Genomic DNA, 27,619 nt, shown 5'->3' with positions numbered 1-27,619 from the left:
ATAGACTTTAGTATGGCAGGAAGGCAAATAATCTCATTCGCTTGTCTCAATTTTAGGCAAAATGGTAGTGTCGAGTGCCTTTGTCAAGCTTAACCATTCAACACTGTTATCAAAGTTACTGTTAGAAAAGATGATAAAAAAAATAAATAAAAAATCTTTCATTTAGGCTATGGGAATTATAGGCTACACTATTAATTACAAAACAACATGGTTCTAACTACTATGCTGCCCTGTGGAGTTACAGGCTAATTTAGGCTAATAAATAAATGTAATAATTTAATTTTGTTATGTTTGCTGCAAAACTGCAAAAATCACAGATAAATTGTGGTTTTATACTAGATATAAACCCAATTGAGAAGCTTCTTTTTTTTTTTACTTCAAAAATGACTTCAGAATTCAGACCATATTTTCGTGGAATTGCAGAGCAGGCTACCTCAGGTCACCAAGATGTTTTGTAACCAACTATCATTAAGCCAATATTTAAATACCGTTTGTACGTAGGCCTATCACAGAGCCATTTAAGCCTATATAAATGTTAAACTTAATATTGAGCGTAAACGATTTCAACCAGAATTAAGTATAAGTTTACATCGTTATGGAGAAATTGTTTTCTACAAACTACGCTTGCACCATGTTCATGCCAAAGGACCTCGAATGAACGTTTTTACGCAATAACACCCCCCGGCTAAAGAAGAATGGTTTGATCCAGACTGTTGCAATGCTTCGGGAGCGCGCAGATACATATTGAATACATTATAGCACACAGACAGAGTTGCCTGGAAGAAGGTTTCGATACAATGTAGACTTATGTGTGTTCTTCCTAACGCCCTTACAAGTACGAGCACTGTGTCGGCATCTCGAAATGCATCCTGCGACAAACAATTTCTTCATTTGTTTCCTCTCCATACTCGTTCGTATGTAGCCTACCAATGTAGGCTGTAGAAGACAACCGCGGAGCACCTTTACGTGGAGTAATCTGGAAAGTTAATTGGATTGTGGGCCTCGCGACGACACTTCGGTGTTTTGCAGACTCGCTACTTCCCACATTCTTTTACAGTGCGTGAGGAAGTGAGAGGACAGATTTGGCGATAAATTGCCGACAATGAACGTGGAATTACCTCCAGTTGCAACATGGCTGCTGCTTAGATGTTTATTGAAAAAGTTCAGCCCTGAACATTAAGAAAGTTTTTTTTATTTTTTATAATCCACTTCGCGAAAAAGAACTTTTCTGGCATAATTCGACCCAGGATTGGACTGGATTGATCAGAGCTAGTGTAACGTTAGCTCGCCGTCATTCAGTTTGGTCCCTGCATGACAGCAAACCAACACCGAGAGCTATCAGTGAACCTTCTCGCTCTTAACAGCATTTTCAGCTTCGTCAGAGACGCGTAATCTTACAGTAGAAAATGCATTTCTCCATCCCCGAGACGGAGGTCCGATCCGATGAAAACGGATCTACATATGTGGTAAGTGTATTGGAGGTCAAATAAGCGATGCGCCAAGCTTTTACATTTGGAGACACTGAAGAATAGTGTTGCTTTAAATCTGTGTTTTGAACGAATCTTTTAAGCGAACGAATCTTCTCCTGACTGACTTGAACGTTCATTCAGATGTCAAATGAGTCATTGTCGTGTTAACAACAATTTTTTAAAACATTTTAACAGGCTATGGAAGTAAAATGTGCTTGTTTAGGTTTTTGTGATTACTTTTATATTTGACAAAATACGGAGGAAATGTATATGATGCTTAAACAGTAGGCTAACACTCTTTCTGAAATCTCTTTCGCAATTTTTAAAATAAAAGATAACGACCTCTTTAAGTTGTAAAAGACTCGGTGTTTATAAACGAATCGGTTGAGTAAGCGATTCAATTACTAAAAACATTTGCCACCACATCCTTGCATAATAATAATGATAACCTGCAAAAAAAGCACCGCTGAACGAATCTGAATGAAACTTTGTAGTGACTCTTCAAAATCTACATTACTCAAAACTTATTATTAGATATGAATATTCATGTAGCCGATGTTGTGTAGGAAACATAGGCTAAAGGAGACTTAAAAACGTGTCTGTGAAACCATATGACTTAATGAATAACAAAAAGGGCACAAAGACCAGGAATTATTGCATTGAAGGTGCAATCATTTTGGGAAGCTTTGTTACTTTCTGTATTTCTATTTGAATGGTCATTTAGAGTTGTTGTGTGAGTTAAATTTCACAATGTCTCAGTTCTTCTGGCTTCTCTCCCTTAGCCATATGCAGTGCAAGATTGCCATTTATTTCCGCACAAGTTATATTCAGTAAGTGGAATAGCTGGCTCACTGCTCTGAAGACATGACACTTCATTTATCTTTACTATAGCCTATCCATAACAGACAGCTTCGGCTCCTGAGGTTACATCTGTATTATACTGAACTGTGGATTGATTACAAAGCGTATTCTGTTCAAGGACAGACACTGCAGTCCAATCTGCACTCTCTTTAGCCACCAAATTATTTGAATAAAGGCTGAGATATATGAGCTCTACTGTGCACATGGATGCTCTCTGTACACCTAAAACACCTCCGGTAGATCCACAATGGTTTTAATGCACTGACGTGAAGATGAATGAATCATTCCTAACAGATTGATTGCAAAAGTTGTTTGTGTTCTTCTGTGACAGTGATTCAGAGAGAGTTTCTCCATCATAGAGACACAGACGGTCAGAAGAGTCTTTCAAAGCCGCTGAGAGTTAAATTGGCCAGATGTATGATTCCCACTCACCTTTTAATGCTCTTATGTTTCTTTCACTTTCTTGATGACTAGATATTAGCCTTGTTGTTTTGCAAAATTTTAAGTGTCTTATAGATTTGGACTGGTTCACCCTACTCAGTGATATTTTATATATTTATACAGTATCATAGTTTTTATAAATATTTTAAATTAGCTTTCATTTATATATTTTCATTTGAATTTTAGTTCAAATTTTACTCATTTTGTTATGTATGTTTGCCATTTTATATTTCTAAATGTTTTCATTTTTTCAGTAAGTGATTTTAGTACTTAACCTTATTTCAGGGCAACATTTCAAAGTTTTCTTTTAAAATATTTATATTTTATTTGATTTCAGCTTTATTTTATTGAACAAATGTTTTAATAGTTTTCATTTTAGTAAACGATAACAACACCGACCGTGCTCAAATTTTCTCAAGTCAACTCAAACTGATTTAAAATTTTAGAACGAGTGCTTTCATGAATGGAGGTGGTTTTCTTCAGACATCTAAAGCATAATGTTGTCTTGATCTGTATTAGGCAGGAAGTTGTGTAGTATACTTTGGAGCTGTTTATGTCACAGAATAAGCATACTTTGCAGAAAGCCACAAAAATGAGTGGGCTGCGTTTTAAATGGCACACTTCCTGTTCAAACAAAAGGGTAAAAAAAAAGTATGATGGTTTGTACTTCCTGAAGACTTCCATACTCATTCTTCATTATTTTGATTTGGAGACATGTAAGGGCATGGCAGTTTCATCATACCTCTATTAGACTTGTTCCAGCTTTGATATCTTTGGTGACTTGCATGTATGAGTTGTGTAGCAGAGCTTTGCTGTCAATAATTGGGTCATACCACAATCCACAAGAATGGCTCAAGAAATGTTTTTGCTGTATTCACTCTACCTAAAACTTAGTGTCTTTGAAACAACACTCTTCATATTGTTTTCCCATTCTGAAGGCAAAGTTTTTCTTTTGAATGTACCCGTACCACACATTTTGGTTTTTGTCTAGGTGATACATTTCATGCTTTCTTTTTTACTCCATAAAGAACAATGGACCATTATCTCAACACCTAAAGATGTGCAAAATGACGAGTAGTCAAAACAACAACAAATCAGAAAGTCAGACAATAGTGCAAAAGTCCCTCAATTTTATAAACACAGCTGTTTCAGATAAGAAAAAAAAAATCGAGCTTACATTCCTTTGACAATAAATGGTGTTGAGAAGTCCATGCATATTAAAATATGATTATTGTGCCTTCCTGATTGTATCTTTCGGAGTGGATGCAATAACAGCAAATGCTGTAAAGCTTTTGGGGACAAGAAGAAATCGGAACTGAGTGGCATTGGTTTCCAGGCTCAATAATCGCTTTAGATGCTACTTGTTTTTGTTTTTTGTAGAAAGGCTAAAATAATACTAAGGCACCACCATTAAACAAGCTGTTTTGATATAAAATATTCTTATTTACTAAGCGACTACATAATTTACACCGTTTTTTTATTCCAGCGTCAAAATATTTCACTTAAGAATTTATTTAATAATTTGATATTTCAGAGTGAATGGTACATGGTTAAATCAGCTTGTGGTTATTGATGGGCCTTTCAAAATACTCATGAATAGGCCTATCTATCGAGTGCTTCTTTTTATAATGTACACCTGTACAAATTCAAAAGTTTGTGGTCAGTAGGATTTTTTTTTTTTTTTTTTTTTTAAAGCAAGAAATTACTTCTTTTCAGCAAAGATGTATTAAATTGATCAAAAGTGACAGTAAAGTTTAAAAAACAAAAACATTTTAAATAAATGCTGTTCTTTTGAACTTTCTATTCATCAAAGAATCCTGGAAAACAATTATCACAATATTCACAAAAATATTAAGCAGCACAACATATTTCAACATTAATAATAAAAATAGTGCTGGGCAAAGATTAATCGCGATTAATCGCATCCAAAATAAAAGTTTGTGTTTGCATAATATATGTGTGTGTACTGTGTATAATTATTTGTATATATAAATACACACATATGCATGTATTTATTTAAGAAATATTTGCATGTATATACTGTATATACATTTATACATAATTTATATTATATATAAATATAAATAATTTATATATACATTTAAAAAAATCTTAAATATATACATGCATATGTGTGTATTTATATATACAAAATAATTATACACAGTACACACACATATATTATGCAAACACAAACTTTTATTTTGGATGCGATTAATCGCGATTAATCTTTGCCCAGCACTAAATAAAAATAAATGTTTCTTGAGCAGCAAATTTCTGAAGGATCGTGTGACACTGAAGACTAGAGTAATGATGTTGAAAATTCTGCTTTGCCATCACAGGAATAAATTATATTTTTAAATAGAAAACTGTTATTTTAACTTGTAATAATATTTTACAATATTGCATTTTTTACTGTATTTTTAATCAAATAAAATGAAGATTTCTTTCAAAAACATTAAAAAAAAAAAATCTTACTGACTCTTTCAGAGCCTTAAAGATTATTCATGAATATGTATTGAGTGTTTATTTGTATAATGTGTATATAAAGACTAACTAACTGTTCTTCCTTCTTCAGGCTTACAATATCCATGTGAATGGTGTCTTGCATTGTCGAGTACGTTATAGTCAACTCCTGGGCCTCCATGAACAGGTAAACACACAAATCAAGAAAACACAATATTTAAACAACTAGTTACGAATCACTGGCTGTAAAATCATCCAATTAATAAGTCAGTGCTGTGAATGCTGTCTGAGATTGTGAAATATATTCTGAAAATGTGCCGCTTCACTGAAATTGAGGAAATGAAACATAATGAGAAATTACAGTAGACATCGTACCTATTATAGCATTTTGGTTTAATTGAAAAATGTTCCTGTGTTTATTGAGATTTAATGTGATTAGTCACTTTGGCGCCTGGATGGACAGCCAGTGAAATGATTTGTAGCTTTAAATCTAAACTTCAAAGACCTTTTTTTGGACGTGACCGGGTTCTCTGTTAGCCAAAAAAAACGACAGTAATTTGCTTCATAATATTTACTGAGGTTGTGTGAGAAAAACACAGGCATGTTTGTTTTGGACTGGATTAAAATCACAAAGTACACTTGTGAAACACAAATGTACTTCTCATCCAAATAGTGAAGTGGTAAAGCTGTGAGCATATTCACCAGTGCTGAATAGTTCAGACATATTCCAAATATTTGGAAGTGAGGCATCATTCTCGGAAAAGGATCTGCCTATTACCTTTCTTACACCTACCAATTTAACAAACTCTGTGTTTCCTCATGAATGAAAGAGAACTTCAGTGATCTCAGCATTAAGAGCATGTTGTGTTGTTTCAAAGCCGCTGTTGCTAGGTAACAGGGCGTTGAGGGCCTAGTCAGATCATACGTGGTCATATGATGCAATCCGCAGAGGCTGTCGTGGTGTGAGGCTTGAAGTTAACCCTTCAAATGGACCTCTAATATTATCTAATCTAAAATTAACATTTTATTTAGTTTCAGCTATATTTCAAACAGTGAACACTGTTTTAGTTTTAGTTTATGATAGCAACATTGATTGATAGATATTTTTTTCTTTCTTCTTGTGCCATTGAATAAAATGCCAATGACACAGATGGAACAACAGCAGGCATAATTTTAGTAAATGCTGTGAAGTGTAAACAGATTTATTAGCATGGTGCCTGAGAGAACCTCAGTACGCCTGCACGAGTCTCAGCGGCCAAGGGCAGGCAGTGGTCAGTTTAATTTGTCCTCTCAGAATAACCAAATGTTCTGTTTTCAGATTTAAAATGAACTTCTCCCTCTGTTCTTTCAGATAAAAAAAGAATATGGAAATAATGTGGTGCCGGCTTTTCCACCAAAGAAGATCTTCACTCTCACACCGGCTGAAGTCGATCAGAGGAGAGAACAGCTAGAGAAGTACATGCAAGCTGGTAAGAAAAACATCCTTTTACCTGAAAAGTTCACAACCAAAATGATCTTTGTGACTTGTGGTCCATTTGTTTTATCTTTGAGCTCATCTAAATGCTAGTGTACTCCTAAATTTTATTAAATTTATTTAACAGATTTACACTACCGTTCACTAGTTTAGGGTTAGTGAGATTTGTTGTATCTCGTAAATTACCCCACTAATAATGCCCGGAAGGGTACCAAACTTCTACAGTAGTACAAATAGGTTCTGTACTCATAAAACGAGGCATTGGAAAGTTTGTAAGTACATCAGGAGTTTATATAAATAACACTTTATGCTACAGCAAACCCGGACGTCGAGGTCACTTCCGTGATTTGGGAAATTCGGCTGATATCTCTAAATAAGCTCTAACTTGAATAATGTTCAACCAAGGGGAAAAAAAGCTTCTGGGGGGGTGTTTCGGTCGAGGTCATGGTGCAAAGGACCCTAGGTTGAAATTACTCCGAACCATCCCTTTAAAAAACTGTTTTTTTTTTGTGGAAAACGTTTTACATTTTAAGGATTCGTTGATAAGTAAAAAGTTCAGAAGAAAAGTTCAAACTGCATTTATTACATCTTTTGAAACATTATAAATTTCTTTTACAGTCACTTTTGATCATTTTAATGCATCCTTGTTGAATAAAAGTATTACTTCTTTCAAAGAAAAAACAAAACAAAAAACTTTTTAACAGTAGTATAGGCATTTAAAATCGACAGCAAAAATGTTGATGACTCATCCTGCACTGCACAGATTTTTGTCCAATCGAATGCTCAATATAATGCGACTGCAAGTTGCAAGCCATGACTCATGGCTTTGATTTAAGCCTGTTGGCTATAAAAAAAAACACACCCAAACTTCCTGTTTCAACTGGAAATGTCAACACAGTATAGAAAACTGGTTTGTCAGCCTTAATCCTTCATATGGGGTTTTATGACATTTCTGCTCTTCCTGAAGAGGATGGAGCTTGTTAATGTTCTACATTGTCATTCCTGAAAACATCAGGTACACTACATGAAAGAGAGCTACCGATATTGTACAGCGTTAAGAATTTTGCCATGCATGTCATTTAACAGGTTATGGGTGAGGTTTTCTGAACACAAAAGGAAATCAGCAGTGCTGGCAGCACCAAGAGCCGTTAGCTCTAATCCATTCCAGCACTGGCACTATCCATCGAACAAGCTAAGCCTTGTTGAGCTTATTTGCTCACAGTCTGGAGCTGCTCTTGGCTGGGGCTCCCCTCAGTTACATCACTGAGAAACATGGTTATGGAAAATTAACCGACACAAACACACAAGCTGTTCAGAGTGAATATTTCATTAGTTGGTGCAAATGTTTTGCGGTCGCTTACTCGTGTGCTATATTGGAAGTAAAAGTAAACAGTATAGTTTATGTTGGTCAGTTTGCCTCCAGCATCTTTTTTTCCCACAAAACTAAGGTTATTATCAGTCAGGGAGCCATGGTGGTATTTTCAAAGAAAAAGTCTGCATTGTATTTCAGATTAGTTTGAGTTAACTTGGAAACATTGAGTTTTACGTTATAGTTCAATTGAGACAAAACACAAGATTAAGAAAGTTGGTTTAAAATAATACCTCAAGGAGGTACACAAAAATATTCTGACAATCTTTCTACAAACGTTTCCATACGAAATTTGTATCTAATACTTATCTAATACTTTGATTAAAACACTGGCCTTGTGCTCAAGTGGCATTGATGTGTTCGATTCGTTTAAGTGAATTGGTTGGGAGGTTTGTTTTGATGAGCTTGTTAAAACAAATTGATGATTCGAGTCATTGTTGAAGCCCTTGCACTGCTTTTTATGGGTACTTTTTTACAGTGAGATACAGTACCGTTCAAAAGTTTGGGGTTGGTAAATTGTTTAAAGATTTTGAAAGAATTCTCTTATGCTCACCGAGGCTGAATTTTCAGCATCATTACTCCAGTCTTCAGTGTCACGTGATCCTTCAGAAATCAGTATTATGCAAGCTGGTGCTCAAGAATCATTTATTATTATTATCAATGTTGAAAACAATTGCTGCTTAATTATTTTGTGGAAACTGTGATCCTTTTGATTGATCCTCATGATTCTTTGATTAATAGAAAGTTCAAAAGAACAGCAATTATAAATAAATTGAAATAGATATCTATAATAGATATCTAAATTAACAATGTAAAAGCATTTACTGTCACTTTTGAGTAATTTAATGCATCCTTGCTGAATTAACGGAGTAATTTCTTTAAAAAGTAAATCTTACTGACCCCAACGGAGGTATAAATGTTTAGTTTATTAATTTTGTATTGTATACATTTATAGCATGCTATTCTGATATGAGAGTATAATAGTAAAACAATTATCCCATAAGTAAGATTCAGTTTATTTAACTACATTTTTATATTAGCTTTAAACCTTTAATGATGAGCTTTTCTCTCTGCAGTGCGTCAGGACCCCATTCTGGGATCCAGCGAGGTGTTCAACAGCTTTTTGAGAAAAGCTCAACAGGTAGATTTTCTGTATTATTTTTGTTTATTGAAAGTGTTTATTTATTATAATTTGAAAATGTATTATGATGATACTTGTAAGTATAATAGTTTAACTGCTGTTATTTGAAATATTGTAAACATACATATGAAAACGTATTGTAAGTTTACAGATCCAGAACCTATAATGAATACAATTATTATTGGTCATTGTCACATGATTATCCACTTAAACATTTTGCTATTAGCTTCTTTATTTGACTTTAGCTTAATTAACATTTGCATCATTTCAGATATGTCTTCAAAGTTTATGGTGTCTAAAAACAGAAGTGACAGTTGCCTGTCATACCCAAAACGTAAAATGAATCCATATGAATTGAGGGGTTTAGTCCAAATTTTTTGAAGAGACTGGATTGATTTAAATGATGAACAGATGGAAATTAGTATTTTATTTACATATAAACATTGATCAGCGAACATAAACAGAAGCTCAACCGAACCTGCTTGACGCGCGAGAACTAAGCTCACTGGTTCTTTCTGAAGCTCAAACGTGCTGCGTAACATGATAATGAACCTCACTGGTTCTTGCTAAAGCTCAAACGTGCTGCGTAACACACGATAATGAACCTCACTGGTTCTTGCTAAAGCTCAAACGTGCTGTGTAACACACGAGAATGAACCTCACTGGTTCTTGCTGAAGCTCAAACGTGCTGCGTAACACGAGAATGAACCTCATTGGTTCTTGTTGAAGCTCAAACGTGCTGCGTAACACGAGAATGAACCTCATTGGTTCTTGTTGAAGCTCAAACGTGCTGCGTAACAAACGAGAATGAACCTCACTGGTTCTTGCAGAAGCTCAAACGTGCTGCGTAACACGAGAATGAACCTCATTGGTTCTTGTTGAAGCTCAAACGTGCTGCGTAACACGAGAATGAACCTCATTGGTTCTTGTTGAAGCTCAAACGTGCTGCGTAACACACGAGAATGAACCTCACTGGTTCACACGTCAAGCGAACATGCACACGATGTGTGCGTTGATAAATGTTCATATGTGAATAAAAGCCTCATATCATCATATAAAGTGATTGAGTCCCTTTAGAAAATTTTATCTAAACCTCTCAATTCATATGGATTTGTTTTATGATCTCTTTATGAACTTTTTGAAGTGTCAAAGTGGTAGTTGTGTTGCTGCCAATTGAGGGACAGAAAGCTCTCAGATTTCATCAAAAAAAATCTTAGTTTGTGTTTCGAAGATGAACAAAAGTGTTACGTGTTTGGAACGACATGAGGGTGAGTAAATAATGAAAGAATTTTCATTTTTGGGTGAACTATCTCTCTGATAATTTCCCCTACCACTCCCATTAATGCTAAGAATTCAAAACTTTTAGAAAAAAAGCTTATTCATCCAGCATAAGGTTTAAAGAGGCTACATGCGATTTTCTGAAATTTAAACTCGCGACTGACACCTGTGGCCAAAAAACGGAACTGCTCTTCCTTTCTGCTCGCTCTCGTACGTGCACACTTCACAAGTCATCCGCTGCAAAGAAGTCAACATTATGTTTACAGAGGTAGGAACAGTCAAATACATATATTGTTTGAGAAACTAAGTTTGTTTGCTGACTAGCGGTGGTGGCAGAGTGATCTGAAACGTTTAACATGAACGCGCTTGACGTCACATCCGCAGACAGCGCGGGAAAAATCCGACCCGACAGAAAATAGAAAAAATAGGATACAGGCTTATAGGTGCACCCACTGTGAGCGGACAAGGTGTCAGTATGCTCATCAGGAGATGTTTGAGTCATAAATGGTAAAATAAAAAGGCTATTGTTACGTTTATTTTGGGGAAAAAGTTGCATATAGCCTCTTTAAATATTGGTGGGTCTGATATATCGCATTTCCTCCTTAAGATATCATCATGTGTCCTGAATGAAGAACCGGTTGATGTTCCTCTCTGTTCACTTCCTTACATTCAAGTACCATTCTGTACTACATTTGTTGCCTGAATCACATAGGTTGCATTCATTCTTTGGGAATTTCATCCCCCAGCCCACATATATTTCTGGTAATTTTGCAGTCAAATCCCGTTCGTCCCCCAGCTGCCCGTCAGAGAGCAGTCTGCAGAAACAGAATAAGAGATTAGAATTGGCCTTGCTTTTTCATTTTTTTCAAATCTCTGTAAAGATCAGCTGCTGCTCTGAGACCCTCTGCCACAGTGGGAGATGAAACATGCAGGAAGAGGGGTTAAAAAAAAAGATGAATTTGCAAACAGTGAAGGATAGAACAGTGAAAGAACAGTGTTTTTTTTTAATCCATAAAAACTGTGTGCTGTGGTCAGCACTGTAGTGTTTTGACCCTTGTGGCTTTGTTTAATTCAAATATCTTATTACCAAATCACCAGTCCTATCTAAGCTCTTATATCTTGTGATAAGCCTGAATCTATACAGTAAATCACACCGAAATCAAAGCATTACATTTAATCTAAAATGAAAACGCTCCCATGACATGTAAGTTGGAATACACAGGAAATGAAACTGCTCTGTGTGAAAGGGTGTGATAAATATTACCAGTACTGCATGTTCATCAAAACACTCTGAGATCAGCTGTACAGGAAACATCAGAAGTTGAATTAGAGTTCAGCGCAAGGTATTTCCCAAAAACCTTTAAAGGGGTTCTTTACCACTGGCAAAATGGACTTTCAATAAAAGTTGGCTGCCTATACAATAGAAATGCAAAACTAACCCTAACTGTGCTACCTGACTACAGAAAACAGAGAAAAATAGGCAGGAAACCTTCAACATCCCTAATGCACTAGGCATGTTAATGTCCAAGGCCACTCCCACCAGTCTGCTATGGATACGCTTCCCAGAGTCAAATATTGCCTTGCTTTAGTTGGAAATGCTTCTTGGTAAACTTTCAGTCATAATGGTGTCGACTTGTATTGTTCCCGGGTGCAAGAATTCAAAGAGTAAACATTTAGCAGAAATGAATTGCTTTCGGTTTCCAGTGAAGGATCCAGCGCATTGTAGGCTAAAGGCTGCAAAGAATCATAAATATGGAGAGAGCACTGCCATGGAACCTTTGAAATGTTTGTAGTCAACATTTCAAACTGGATGACCATGAACACAGTGTGTTAGGCCAAACGGAGGGGAAAAACTGAAAGAAACTGCTGTTCTGTCAGTTCTACTGTAGTGCCGAATTCTGTGAACCACTGAATTCTGTGACCCTAGTAGGATTAATACAGTGCAAACAGTCGGGTACAGGTAAGAAAGCTGTTGCCTTGGAGTTCCATTTTTACCAATGTGGTGTTTAAAGAGTAGACATAGTTCAGTACAATTTTCAGTGATAAACCTACCCTACCCAGGTAAAATGGAGGACGAGTAAACATTGTGCATTTACATATACTACCGATACAATACAAAGCGGATTGAAAATTGACGAAGTTACACTTTAAAGAGGACCTATTATGTCCTTTTAAGAAGTCTTTATTTTGTTTTTGGCGCTTCTAGAATGTTTTCATGCTTGAATGTTCAAAAACCACCTTATTTTTCACATATTTTACATTGTTGCAGCACCTCTCTTCCCAATCTGACAGTTCATGTCTCTTTGAAGCCCCTCCTTTCGAAAAGCGCAATGTGCTCTGATTGGTCGACTGGATCAGTGTGTTGTGATTGGTCAACCGATTCGAGCATGTTTTGGAAATGCCCTTACCATAACCGCGTTAGGTCTGGGGTAAAAAGCGTCCCTTGGACATGGGCGACAACACACTACTAATGCAACTCAACCAGGCCTTGTCCCCAATTTTTTTTTTTTTCATGCCTTGGGCGAGAATATTGTGACGTAACAAGACTGCAATCGAGGTGTCTCAGGGAGTTTAGAAACAGTTCTTACTAATATAGAGAATAACTACCTTTGGAGTGGACTTTGTGCTTTTTAACTTTGCAGACCATTTTAATGCTCAAACAGCAACATTACACAATAAAGAAAGTTGAGAATGTAAAAAACATAAAGACTCTTTAAAGAACATCACTGTTTTCACTCTTCCACAGGAGACCCAGCAGATCCCCACTGAGGAGGTGCAGCTAGAAATCTACCTGTCCAATGGCCAGAAGGTCAAAGTCAACATCCTCACATCTGACCAGACCGAAGATGTTCTGGAGGTAATAATGTTGTTTTGTAACTGTTTCCAAAGCACACATCTGCTTCATGTTTTCAAAGCACATTAAAAAGCACATCCCACTGGATTTCGTCCTTCGCATATATGCTTAATAAAGCCTGAACCTCGTCGACGGTCGATCGCTCATGTTTTTTTAAACAAAATTGTTGATTCCAATAACAAATGACTCCTCTTACTGCATGCACTGTAACAGACTTTTAAAAATGGTGGTTGAAATTTTTCAGTCAACCAATCAAAATGTCACGTGAACTCAACCAATCAGCATGTTCAGTGCCCTAGTCCCACCCCGAAAGTTCCTTAACTTTGAAAAAGTACTACCTCGCGAGCAGGGACTTTCTAAGGGGGGAATTTGTACCTGAAACTTCATTTAGACCCCGGTGTCTTCGGTCGAAACACACAGAGTACCACACCCCAAAGTCCTTAGTTCCTGGGGAAACGCGGCTTAACATAAATATCCTGTACTCTCATGTTCATTCATGTCTTGTTACAATAATAAACTCATATGGTCACATACATAAAAACAGAACATAGACTCTTTTCTGATTTAACAAGTAAAGGATTTATATTTGTTAGGACTTTCAAAGTGAACAATTAAATTTGTTTATCGCTCAACAATAGGTATAGTCTTATGATACAAACCAAACTAACAATGTTCAGTAATCTTCAGTTTCCTGTATATTTTCATCTAAATGAAATAGCTGGCAGCTATTATTGTGAATTTCTTTGTAAAAAAATGTGTAACCTTTTTAATGAAAAAAATTAATTTATATGTGTGAAAAATGTGATGATAAAAATATTAGAAATAATTTCAAAATACATAATCAATAATTATTTCAAACAATGCGTAAATGATACATTTAAATAAGAATACAAATACAACATTTTAAATTTGGGGCAAAAGTTGTTTTATTATTCACTTATTGCAGATTTGCGTTTTTTCAAATGAGATCAGAAAAGAGCACCAAAATCTGTCCATTGTCTTTATACACATCTCTGTTTAAAAATATGGGGTTGGTAAGAAATTAATACTTTTATTAAGCATTATGCATTAAAAGAAATCAAAAGTGATAGTAAAGACATTTATGTATTGTTACAGAAGATTTCTGTTTCAAATAAACTTCAGCAAGAAATGTTAGAGCACCAAATCATCATATTAGATTTCTGAAAACAGCTATTTTAATTGTAATCATTTTTTTTACTGTAATTTTAATCAAATAAATGCAGCCTTGGTGAGCATAAGAGACTTTTACCTTAATACATTTGGCAGACACATCCAAAGCAAGTGACTCATTACATTCAAGGTACACATTTTTTGATCAGTTCAGCATTCCCTGGGAATTGTAGCCATGACCTTGGCGTTGCTAGCACTACTTTACTGTTTAAGCTACAGAAATGTTTCTTTCAAAACATTAAGAAAAAAAATCTTGCTGACCCTAAACTTTTGGTAGCATATGTATACACATATAGTCCACTGTAAGTGTAATCAACACAGACTAAACCCAGTAATTATGTTTATTATTTCTTTGGAAATCATTAACTAGAAGGCAAATATTTATGTGATTTAATCATGATTAATCACAATTTAAATTAATTGACAGTTCCTCTAAAGTCTTTGTTGTTCCTTTTTAATGCAATTGAATATAAATAATATTGTGCTGTACAAGTCTTAGTCTGTACAGTAAAAGAACATCTTGTGTTTTTTCACTGGTTCTTCACTTAGACCTGCTCTCCAATCAGTGTAACACATATTACAGCTTAAGCCTTAGCGGCTTTAAGAAGCTCTTTGTGGATCGTAGCTTTCCCACGTGCACCACACAGAGCCATAGCAGATCCAAGCTCTCATTAAAATGCTCCCTGCACCCATATGCAGCACGCACTGCTCTCCGCTGTGCTATTCAACCACAGTGATGGCCCAAAGTGCCCTTTAGCACCTGATGGAAGTGAGAAAGTCAAGTGTTGTGCATAAAACACGGCCTAAATGTAGTGAAGAGTAACTTGATCATGGGACCTCCTTGGGTGTAATGTTTAACACTTGAGCGCTCCTGTTTAACACTCCTGTAAAAGAAAACACTTCGGAAAGTTTTGACACAAGAAAATCTTGTGTGTTTAAAAAATGCCATATCATTTAATATGGAATTATAAAATAGAATATGAATCCTACAGCAGTAAAAAACAAAACACTTTGGGAACACAGCAAGGGCATTCACTTGTCTATTCTAAATTCACATACACGCATCATTTATCAAAATTGTGTGTTTTGTCTATGAATACATATGCATGTCTTGTGAATAGGTTTAGTCTCTTCTCTTGTGGGTAATAATAAGCGCTGTGTAGATTAATTATGCTTTAATATCCTCATCAGGCTGTGGCCTCAAAGCTTGACCTTCCTGATGAGCTGGTGGGATATTTCAGCCTCTTCCTGGTTCAGGAGAGGGGGGATGGGGGCTGCACGTGTGAGTATACCATTTGACCTATTTAATTCAGACCTTTTGTACAGAAATTTGCCATCACAAGATTTGGCTTGCTGGCCTCAGCTGGAAAGTGCTTTGGCTGTTATTAAATGGTATCTGAAAGTCAACATACTTCCTCTGGACTGGATCTAAATGCAGTCCTTGCAGCTCAAAAGAGGGTCTGTGTTCTGTTGAGATGGCCGCCCACTCTTTTCAAAAGTAAACTGAGGTCAAGTAGATGAAACTTCGGTCAAGCTGTTGTTGGCATGGCACATGCAGCTCTGCTGTAGGCCTGTAATGCATGTTAGGCAAACATTGTTATTATTATTGCTTGTACTTTCAGGAATTGAATTAAGCCCAAACCCCTAAGTGTTAAAATGTTTGTGCGTAACCCGTCTTGTATTGTTTTAGCTCCAAACATCAATATGCCAATAATGTAACAACACATTCACATATTCATGGTTCTCTGTAATCAGTTAAGTCACATGACATACAAGTAATTAATATACACACATCACATTGTTGTTTTAGGAACCCAATCATTTTCAGTAATTATTATATATAATTACATTATTACATTATTACAAGGCTTAAAATAGTCCTAAACTAAAATGTATGTTTAAGCCGTTTTAAATGAAAGCAACTTGCACTAAAATATCTTAAAATATGTCAGTGCCACTGTTTTGTCTCAAGATGCACACCAGTACTGTTTTTATCTACGGCATTTTGATAAAAGCTACTTAAATGTCCTAATTGATCTAAGGCCTAATCCTGGCTTAATCTAAGCCCTGTCTGTGAAACCAGGCCTATAAAATATATTATTATTAATATTATTTTAGTGTTGTTGTTGTTGTTGTTACCTCTAATTAAAAAAAAATATATACTATTGTAATAATACAATTGTACGGTACAATAAAAAATATGATAATTACAATTAATTTATTGTTTTCTACAACTTACAATCATAATATTTGTCTTAAATTCTTTAATGTTAAAACCTCAAGCTTTTATTTTGGCAAAAACTGCAGGTTTAAAAGGAAAGCTTATATATTTTGACCATTTATGTACACGACAACTGCCTTTTGGTGACCTGAAAATATAAACTTTTGAAAAAGTTTTTGAAAACTATAGCTCTATTTGTGAAAACGGTGACGTCATGCACATGCATATTGCGTGTTTAATCTATAGGCGTAGTGTTTCTTTACAAAGTGACTGTCCTGGCATGCATAAATACAGCATTTTTTGTCGTTTTAGCAGATCTGTATGAACGGAGATCATTTTGACAACATACCCCAAACGTACACAAATCTGTGTTTAGTTTGCAACAGGTTTATATGTGCTTCTTGTTACAAGTCTGGCAAAAATGCTGAAAACTTATGTCCACAAAAATGTTGGAAATCATGCAAATGTGAAAACTAAATGTGCTTGGTGAAAATAAAATTATCCTGAAGTTCTCATAGGAACCCGCAAATGAGAAACCCTGTTCTAAGCAATAAGATGTTGATGTTCACCTTGCCCACAATCAAACAGACAAACAAAGTCCCATAGGGCCAATAAGCAACTACCCAGAACACCTCAGCAACTGCATAGCAACGTACTGAAATCACTCGGAAGGACTAAGAAACTGCATAGTAACACCCTAGCATCGTGATGATGAGTCTTGCACAGAAAAGCTAATGTAAAGAAATATTTAAAGAAATGTTACCTGCTAACCAGTAATCATTATTTTCTTTGTAAGCATTCAAACATGATGCCTTTTATCAGCTTTGTGGTAAAACAACACATTACATACTCTGAGAGGGGAAAAAATACTGCATGTAGTTGCCTAGAGGTTGAAAGACAACATGAAACATTGCTTCGATAGAATTTTCCTCGTTAGTCTGTTATAAACAATGTTTGTTGAGACTTTATTGGCAGGAGTAAATGCAACAGCAGCAGCATTCAAATTGGTTGTCACTGTATTGATTGATTGTGTATGGCCTGAAATGCCCTGTGCAGAGAAATATTACTTGCTCCATCTGAAATTAAACCAATTACACACTCACTGCGAGGAATTGTGTTTGCTCAAGATCATGTTTAATAATATTCTGGCTTTAAGCGCCTTTTCGAATGACCAAGAGTGTATCTATCATTTTTCTATGAACACCCCCCAGAGGCAAAATAAATGAATTTCCCGAGTCCAGAATCTTTCATTTCTTGTGCAATACGTATCAGTTCAGTGCGCAGGGCAAATTAATTTGTAAAGAACACTAGAACAGGCTATTTTGTCCTCGATTGTTCTCTTTCCAAATCTGCCGTCATAGTGTTACAGAACTGAACATCGTTCAAAGAATGAATCCCTTGGAGGGCAGTAGAGTTATTGGAAATAGAATTGTTATTTTTCTTTAGACTTCACAGACTCGGTCCAGTTCTTGAAACTGGAGGGCATCTCTTCTCTGATTTAATGCAGATGTCTGGCAGCCGCTCTCCTTGTCTGCATGTAACGTTGTCGTTTTGTTTGTGGAACTTTCCATGTCTACGTTTTTATATGAGCTGTCATTGTTGAACTACTTTTAGCACAGAATCCTCACGCATCCCTGAGGAATGACATGCTATGTGCCTCCCACTCGGTTGCCAGATCCTCACCTGAAATGATCTTAATTCTGACAGATTGGATGAAAAACAGTCCCCATAAGAATCCTTCCCAAAAATGATGTTGGCATCCTGCCCATTCTTGGCAGAAATATGCATTGAGAAAAATAAAGGCCTGCAAACAGAACCTGATTTTCTATTGACTGATGGTGGAAAAATAAATAAGTGCCAAAGAATGTCTGTGCTAAAAACAGAAAAACATCCTACTTTAGTATTATTATTATTATAAATACTGGAAATAATCCTGAATATAATTATAAATAAATATTGTAGTAATAATAATAATAATAATATTATAATGACAGTTTATAACAATATTAATGTTATTATTGTTATTAAAATATTTATTTTGAGATTATTTTGATATATTATTTTATTATTGAGATCTTTACAGTGACAACTATATGCAATAACCATATAAAGCAATTAGAAGCGTGGTGATGTAGTGCATATGTATTTATTAAGATATTCCCATCACATAATACCGTTCTTGTCTTAACATGCTGTCTAATGTCAGACCACTGAAAGGGTAAGCCAAAGAGTAGAATGAACTGTTGTGATGGCATGCACTATGCTATAGATCTAACTGTCGTCTCTTCTTCTTTTCACACTCCTGTTTTTAATGTTTCTAAAAGCTCAGTGCCCATTTCAGTTCAATCCCTGGCTTCCATTTCTCTCTCTTTCCCAACTCTAGAGAAAACGTATTTTTCTAACAGCTGCAGTATTTATTCCCTCCCTCCCTCTCTCCCTCCCTCTCTCCCTCTGTTCCTCCTCTCTTGCACAAAGTGATAAACATGTTATTGTGCCCTCTACGGCTTTAGCCAGATGGATTCTCCCCCATCTCACTTTGTTTGTTGTCATTGTTATTACTCTCCAAATGTCCTTGAGTCTGAAGGCACTCAAACATTTCATCTGGTCTCTCATTCCCTCCATCCAAACCTCTCCGACCTCCCACGGTGTCCCAGACGTGAGAAAACTGCAAGAATTTGAGCTGCCCTACGTGTCCATCACCAGCCTGCATAGTCCCGACTACCGTATTGTCCTCCGTAAAAGGTACAGAACTCATTTTGGAAGAGATTTTGGAGCATTATGTCCAATAGCAGAGTATGTATAACAAGAATATGTATGTAGCTCAGGGATGAAGTGATTTGATGTTCTTAAAATACTTCTATAACAAAAACAGCCTGTTTAAAGGGATAGTTCACACACAAATTATTTACTCACCCTAAACCTGTATGACTTTGTAACTGTTATTTTGAAGAACATATGAGTGTTTTAAGCTTCAAAAAGGATGTAAAAACACCATAAACATGTCATTTCAAGTCAACGGAAGCCATATGATAACCATACTTTGAAGAACAGATCAAAAACAAAACATTCTGATTCATGAACCAACCATTCGGATCAGTTTGATGAACTGAATCATCTGATTTATTTCAATTAATAATGACTTACATTTTATTTTCCTCACACAAAGTTATCAGATATGTTGTAATATCCCAGAAGTCACATGGACCATGTTCTAGATACTTTTATGGTGTGTTTTTTTGTCATTTTTGAGCTCGACCACTACAGTGCTTATTCGGTTTTATTAAATGGATAATAATAATAATGTCCAAGATATTTATAAAAAAATAAATCACCTTTTATGTTCTACAGAATAGTCATACAGGTTTGGTATAACATGAGGTTGAGTAAATGATGACAGAACTTCATGCACGCTTCCTGAAGTATAACTTCAAGTTCTCTCAAAGGGCTATTCAACACATGGATATTTGCTTTAGGAAGAGGTACCCCACAAGGGCTCCATCTTCACCCTGTTTTATATCCTAGAGAGGCACTTTTTTGCCTTCCTGTTGTAGGGGTTGGTATTATAGTTACCACAGCCGACTGCTCGTGTGGTTCTGTGCAGCAGTCGTTTTCGTATTTCCCACTTTAGACTTTTTGGACTTGAGGACAGCTTGATTTAGACATCTCTCTTTGTAACTCAATGTCTTTTATAACTCTGAACTACTGCGCTTCACACAATCTCTGAAGTAGTTTAAAGCAATTCAAACTTCATTATTTATTCACAGGAAAGTGCCAATCTGCTCACAGCTTATAAATTTTGATGTTGCTAGTGGTTTATGAACAGCAGTATATTCATCAAATGCCCTTTGGAGTGCACGGTTTATGTAATGCCATAATTTGAAAGAATCAAGGGAGATTATTTATGTAAAACCACAAGCATGGGCATAGAAAACACCATGTGTTTCACCATGTGCAGTGGAAGCAGGTGTGAAGGTGTTATGTGAACATAAATTTCCCATTTTAGCATATTAGCACAGCTTAGCAGGGATTATTTTGCTAAAATGGTTCCACTTTCACCTCTTATATAAATCCTTACCTCTGAATCTCACACCTCTTCATCATGTATGGTTGAAAAAGGTGCATTTCTTTTCAGTCCCCTCAGGAGAACCACAGGCCTCTTGACCTACTTTACAGGAGCTTACAGACAGCCTTCAGCCAGATCCCACCTGTTCACTACATCAGGAATGGGATATAGATCTGGCTGCTCTGATTGGCTGCTAACAGTGACTGGAAAGGCGTATAAAACAGTGCAGATATATTTCAAATTGAGTAAATAAATGTAGCCTCCTGTGTAGCCATAGGAGTACATTTTTGAAAAGTTCCCATGCCTTTTTTTCTGCTTGCTGTCTGTCATGTGTAGTTTAACCCTAGAATGCATGAACCAAAAGTCCTGCACGAATGCATAAAGGGGGTAAAAGTGACCCGTACTAGAATTAATGTACTATAAATGAAATAATTTAATTAATTGATGATACACAAATAATATATCATTATTTTAATAAAATTTTTCCAGTTTCCTTGTAAATATACATTATAAAGATGATTTGTTTTTTAAAATGCAGTTGTACTTTTTCTTTATTTTCTTATTTAGATCTACTATAGAGTATATTCAAGTCTGAACCTTCACTCCCCACATTTCTCACAGACCATGTGAAAATGATCTTTTCAGACAGAGACAGAACATTTCACATAAGATTTGCAGCTTTCTAAGCATAACATTTGAGCAGAGTTTGCACCTTTCCTTTGTTTCTTGTAGCTTTTCTCTACTGCACCTAAATTTGCATACTGTCTGAGTAGGTTCTACATTTGAGAACTTCATGACTGTTGAAAAAATGATGCATTTGTATAGTATGAATAAAGTATTATCAAGCATGAATGTGTGTAGAATGAATGCAGTCTGAATATACTACATCCGCTGCCATGTGAGCTATGAGTGAGTGTTGTCATTTCCCTGCCATTTGCAACTCCTCTCCAATTTTCCATGGATATAGTGTCCATTGAATGTGAAATTCATAATCTTGGAAGAACTAGAAGGTTATCCAGATTTTTTTAATTAATTTTTTTATATATTTCAAGAAAATAATAATAATAATAATAATTATTATTATTATTATTGACTGAAATGTATCCAAAAAACCATGTGTCCAAATTCTATAGGAAGTGAATACGGGTCGATTTGACCCCCTTTATGCATTCTTGACCAAGAATCTGATCCGTCACATTCATGACCAAGAAATATGAAAATGACATTGATGAGGGTCAGAAACATGTTTTTTGTTTTTGTTTTTTTAATTCATGGAATATATATAGATGTTCTCATTGATAAAATATTTTTTAAAAATCACATCATGTCCTTTTATGCATTCTAGGGTTAAGAAATGTTCAATCATCAACTGCTAAAAGCTTTCAAATGAAATTTAACGGATATCCAGTCTTGGCTGCTATGGGAACAATATCTATTGTTATGCAAGATTGTATCTCTGTGCTCTTACAAACTCTGCTAAAAACGTATTTCTGCCCACAGTGTGATGAAAATAGTTTTGACATATGGACGTTCAGGATGGCCATTGAGCTGAAGACTGCTTGTTTGCCAGATTATCATTTGCTTCTAGGCAAATGGAGAAATACACTGCAGCAGCATTTGTTCAATAGCATATAAGATACTATTTCCATATAGATTTAGGCAGATGCTTTGTTACAGGACAGAACTCTTCTTTTGTCTATGTTTAACTTAATGAAATATTTAATTGAATGTTTTGTAGACAATTGGTAAGCTTTTTTCTTGTCAGATCCTCAGGCATGTGTACATAAAGGGTGTGGTTATGCAGTAAAATGCAGTGCACATGATTTTAGTGCTTAATGGTTTTAGATGGTACATCAGACAACGGATGTGATCAAAAGGTAAATTATAGTATGTCCCTGAAATAACTTTCAAATCATTATTGTCTCCTGTCCTATTCTCAGCTACTGGGACACAGCGTACGACAGTGATGTCATGGACGACCGTGTGGGACTCAACTTGTTATATGCTCAGGTAACAGTCACATATTTTAAAAGGCACTCGTGTGTTGTCCATCGCACAAAAAGTTGTCAATGTGCATAATGGTTCTGGAAAATAACGTTGCTTGTGTTCTAAATTGGTCCTTTCTTTTTAGTTATATACACTTTGTGGGATTCATAAAAGGCTTAATTATAGTCTCTGCCAGTGTTGTTGCTTTCGTTATCGAAAATCGAAAAGTTAGTCAGAGTGTGAGAAACCGCTTTTTCCCCCTCTTCTTCCTCTCAGACGGTGTCTGACATAGAGCGGGGATGGATCCTTGTGAACAAAGAGCAGCACAGACAGCTGAAATCCCTACAGGAAAAGGGCTCAAAGAAGGAGGTACGGCTGAGCTCCACCACACACGTTATTTGATCTCCCTAGTGTCTACGAGCAAGAAATGGACCGCTTCTATAAAAGCTGAAGTCCATTCTCAGACCTGACTGTATAATGGTGAAGCTTTGTTAATCTAATCATTTGTGTTTGTTAATTTACCATCTGTGTGTCTGTTTTCTCCCACAGTTCATCAGATTGGCTCAGACATTGAAGTACTACGGCTATATCAAGTTTGATCCCTGCATCACAGATTTTCCAGAGAAGGGCTGTCATGTTATAGTCGGTGCCGGCAACAATGAACTCAACTTTCATGTCAAACTGCCCAGCGAACAGATGAAAGAGGGAAGCTTCAAAGTCACGCGCATGAGATGCTGGCGGGTCACTTCATCTGTAAGTTTGATAGATAAGGGCTTTTACAATACAAAGTCTTAAAGATGTAGTCGCATTAGCAAACTTGTCCATTGTCCATTGTGTAGCAATGTATGAAGCACAGCTCACACATAAGCCACTTTCAAACCAAGCAGCTTTTTTGTTGGTCAATCCAGCGCATTGGCTTGTCCAAATTGAACACAAGCAAAATATGTGTGGAGAACTTTTTCGCCTTCATGCAGATTCCAGTTCAAATGAATGGATTTTGTAGAGTAAATATAACCGCACATTTATGCCGGATTCACACGACACAATATCAGGCCGATTTTGGCGTAGGGTGTTGTGGTGATTCGTAATCGTAAATGACAATGCCCATCGGGACGCAAGAATCGATTGTTTTATCTTGTATAGTGTGTCATAGTGGACCCCAATCGACAATGTGATGGTGTAGTAAGTTGTATGATGTAAATAGTATGTTGTTGTCAACATTAGACATTTCAAATGTCTTTCAGAGGCTGAATTTGCAGAAAAACTTGTAATTTAGCAGTTCCACAGTACCAGAGTCCTTTCCTAAAGTATATGAGTAGTTAAGAGAGGTTCTTGACCTTGTGAAGTCAAATAATGTCATGTATTTTAAGGAAGAACTGCATTTTTAGAACTAATTAGACACTGTTTTAAATTAAACAGGCAAGCAGTATTTAATTTTCTTTAGCCTGGTTTATTGAAATATTTATAAAAAGAAATTCAGGAAAATAAAGGCAAAAATTTTACTTTAAAAACCCTTATTTTTCAAAATGATCTGTACTCCTTTTTACAGTTAAGATGTAGGAACATTCCTTTTGCATCTCCAGACAACTCTTCTCCAAATTCTTTCTATGACTGTCCCTTCAGGCATGTCTGGTTGGTCTATTTTTGAAAATGGGAAGTTAAAACAACCAAAAAGCCACTTACAGAAGGAAAAGAGACTGTGCTCTGTCATCTACCAGACACTCATCCATCTATCCATTCGTATTTATTTCATGGGACTACTGCCCTGCATTTACACTAAATGTATGCCTTTATGGTTTTCTGCAGCCATATTAGTATACAAGAATTAGGAAACAAAATAAAGATGATCTAAATCTTCATTCTAAAATGGATGAATGCACGTTCTGGTGTTTCATTAGCGAGTGGAAGTTGTCTGTGCTCCTCTCTTCTTCAGTGGTCTTGGCTTGGTATTTGCCTTAGAATAGCAGAGTTGTGTTACTAATGAACTCAGAATGGCCGCCCTCTGACGCCGAGGATGCTGGGACTGCACAGCCATGTCTTCCGAATGGGACTGAGAGAGTTTCCTGTGTAAAGAAGTTGTTTGTTTTGTGTCATCTGAGACAATTCTAATGAGACACTTTTGTGTTTTGTGCTCGTGATGCAATGTAATTATGAGGACGATGACATTCAGAGCAGAGTTAATGATTACTAATTGAGCTTTGAAGGTAATTGCCATGTAGAGGAGTTTAGAAATGGCCGCTGTAATTGCCTCGACACAAATAACAATAATTATGATGATCGTATTTGTGATGACCCGGCTTGACTCTACAGCAGGTGCCTGTGGCGAACGGTACCGCAAACCCAAGCAGCTCCAGTAAATGTGATGTGAAACTAGAGCTGGCCTTCGAGTACTTGATGAGTAAAGACCGTCTGCAGTGGGTCACCATCACCAGTCCACAGGTCAGTCGCAGAAAGTGTTGAAATGTAATGCTATAATGTCTAAATGAAGAATAAAATGCTAAAAATGAATCATTATTTTAAACGCTACAGGTGATTACTGAGATTAGACCGCTGGACTAAGGGACTTTTTGTTTTTTTGCCCCAGGCCATCATGATGAGTATCTGTCTGCAGTCTATGGTGGATGAGCTAATGGTGAAGAAATCTGGCGGAAGCATTAAAAAGGTCACTAGATCTATGTTTGTCGTCTTGTAAAGACTAGGGCTGTACCCGAATAATCGAATATTCGAATATTCGTTCTGTGGGTTGGTATTCGATTTGAAAATTTGACAATCGAATATTCTTTTTTTTTTTTTTTTTTTTTTGCACACCTGGGATCCCCCGCGAAACAGTTCTCATTCGCGCTTGAATAAGGCCGGCGACACACTAGCTGAGCGTCTGCGTGGCGTGTCCGTTTTTTTTCGGCTCCCATGTTAACAGGTTGAAGTTTGCATGCATTCTAGAAATAGAACCGACGTCTATGTTCCAGCAACGGGAGTGTTCTCTGGCTAGAGCGCAGAACAGCGGCATACGTTTGTATGGACCGAAGTTCATGCCTGAGCTTGTGTTTTGGGTTAAGCTGCGTTGCTTTGACATTGTGGAAAATAGAATAGGCTAATATAAACAAAAAGTATTAGCCTTTTTACCCGTTATTATCAATCTAAATTAATCTCGTTTTTAATTTAACTTAATTTCGTTTTTCTTTATTTAAATTTAGTTTTTTCTTTATTTAAATTTAGTTTTTCTTTATTTAAATTACGTTTTACTTTATTTAAAATTCGTTTTTCTTTATTTAAAATTCGTTTTTTCTTTCTTTAAATTTCGTTTTTCTTTATTTAAATTTCGTTTTTTCTTTATTTAAATTTCGTTTTTCTTTATTTAAATTTCGTTTTTTCTTTATTTAAATTTCGTTTTTCTTTATTTAAATTTCGTTTTTCTTTATTTCAATCTACCCTTTACTGTGTCAGTAATTTGTTAGTCAGAAAAATATTAGATTACCTTAAAAGTATTTCTTAATTTAACAGACCTGTGTGTGTGCCTTTTATATCACTAGTATAGTGTCCGTTCTCGGAGCATATAAGCCCTGCCCGCGTCGCTTCCCGCTCGCTGTAGTTTACTAAAAGTTTATTATTCTGAATGTGTTGCGTGTCACGTCTCGCGTGTCCATCCGCGTGTTGCACCAAATGAGACACTGCACTCCCTTGTGAAGTCGATTGGATGAACGGTTCTCGAAATAATCAAAATGCAAACGGACATACAGACACATCGAGATTCCTGCCTTTATTAGAGAGAAGAATATTTTCAGCACCCTCTCTCCGAAGCTTCGAATATTCGACGTTCATTACTACCGAAGCTTCGAAGCTCAAAAAATGGTATTCGGACCAGCCCTAGTAAAGACCTGTCAAATATCTTTGGGAATATCTTTCAGTAGGTTGATGTGACCGTTTGTTTTATTTAAGTTTTATTTGAGTTTGTCATAATGAATTTTGACAATGATAAACCCTTTCAAGATAATAGGCTTAATGTGTGGTATATTTGAAACTGGATTTTCAATTAAATTAATGGGAATGTCAAAAGCAAGCGCTGCAACAACTGAAAAAAGCCCTTGAAAGTTGTTTCAGTGCAAAAACAACTCTTTTTTTTATTTTTTTTATTTTTTATGAATTCTGCAAAATAAGAGCGTTCTCTCTCTTTTTCTCTAAGTTTGTGATTGTGATGTGTTTCCAGCAGATGCAGAAGAAGCGACTGAACGGCTCGTTCCAGCGGTCTGACAGTCAGCAAGCTGTGAAGTCTCCTCCGTTACTGGTGGGCATGGAGGTTTTTGCTAATGCAGAACATCTCTACTTTTGATATGGAAGATGTACCATTTGTTAATATGCGATTTTGCATGAATGTTTTTCAGGATTCCCCTGATCCCAGCCGTGAACAAGTAGTCAAACTCTCTGTGAGTTGTCTGTTTTTAATTTCCTTATAATCAATTTGCAATGTTAAATATCTTCTATACTGTTTCATACCAGTGTTATTTTGGTAACACTTTACAATAAGGTTTAATTTGTTAACATTAATGTATTAACTAACTATGAGCAATTTGTATAGTATTTATTTATCTTTGTTAACGTTAATAAAGGCATTAATGTTAGTTAATAAAAATACAGCTGTTCATTGTTTGTTCATGTTACATCGCAGTGCATTAATTAATGTTAACAAATACAACTTTTGATTTGCCAAAGCATTATGACGAGTCACAGGTGAAGCCACATATTAAGGTCTGGGTAGATTAGATGGTAAACAAACAGTCAGTTCTCGGAAAAATGTGTTGGATGGAGGA

General features: G+C 36.0%; 1 protein-coding gene and 1 long non-coding RNA gene across 4 annotated transcripts in view; one reads left to right on the top strand and one right to left on the bottom strand.

Annotated features, from left to right (window-relative positions):
• LOC309481851 overlaps window positions 1–27,619 on the bottom strand; it is a 218,177-nt gene that overhangs the window by 176,161 nt on the left and 14,397 nt on the right. The gene's annotated exons all lie outside the window — the stretch shown is intronic.
• Window positions 716–27,619, top strand: part of snx17 (sorting nexin 17) — a 29,176-nt gene continuing 2,272 nt past the window's right edge. Inside the window, exons 1-14 of one of the 3 annotated variants that reach the window (XM_082148366.1) lie at window positions 717–1,466; window positions 5,350–5,424; window positions 6,589–6,706; window positions 9,157–9,221; window positions 13,246–13,356; window positions 15,736–15,826; window positions 19,420–19,507; window positions 22,769–22,838; window positions 23,091–23,183; window positions 23,364–23,567; window positions 25,125–25,253; window positions 25,399–25,476; window positions 27,022–27,096; window positions 27,194–27,235. In XM_082148366.1, the coding sequence (XP_082004492.1) occupies window positions 1,407–1,466; window positions 5,350–5,424; window positions 6,589–6,706; window positions 9,157–9,221; window positions 13,246–13,356; window positions 15,736–15,826; window positions 19,420–19,507; window positions 22,769–22,838; window positions 23,091–23,183; window positions 23,364–23,567; window positions 25,125–25,253; window positions 25,399–25,476; window positions 27,022–27,096; window positions 27,194–27,235 (1,299 nt within the window). In that variant the 5' untranslated portion in view covers window positions 717–1,406. Of the gene's footprint in view, window positions 1,467–5,349; window positions 5,425–6,588; window positions 6,707–9,156; window positions 9,222–13,245; window positions 13,357–15,735; window positions 15,827–19,419; window positions 19,508–22,768; window positions 22,839–23,090; window positions 23,184–23,363; window positions 23,568–25,124; window positions 25,254–25,398; window positions 25,498–26,676; window positions 26,885–27,018; window positions 27,097–27,193; window positions 27,236–27,619 lie in introns of those variants that run through there. The other 2 variants (XM_082148365.1, XM_082148367.1) reach the window with 2 other exon arrangements.

The sequence above is a fragment of the Leuciscus leuciscus genome (genome assembly GCF_965113295.1).
Source record: "Leuciscus leuciscus genome assembly, chromosome: 19".
Classification (NCBI taxonomy): domain Eukaryota; kingdom Metazoa; phylum Chordata; class Actinopteri; order Cypriniformes; family Leuciscidae; genus Leuciscus; species Leuciscus leuciscus.
This window is presented reverse-complemented; position numbering and strand designations above follow the sequence as displayed.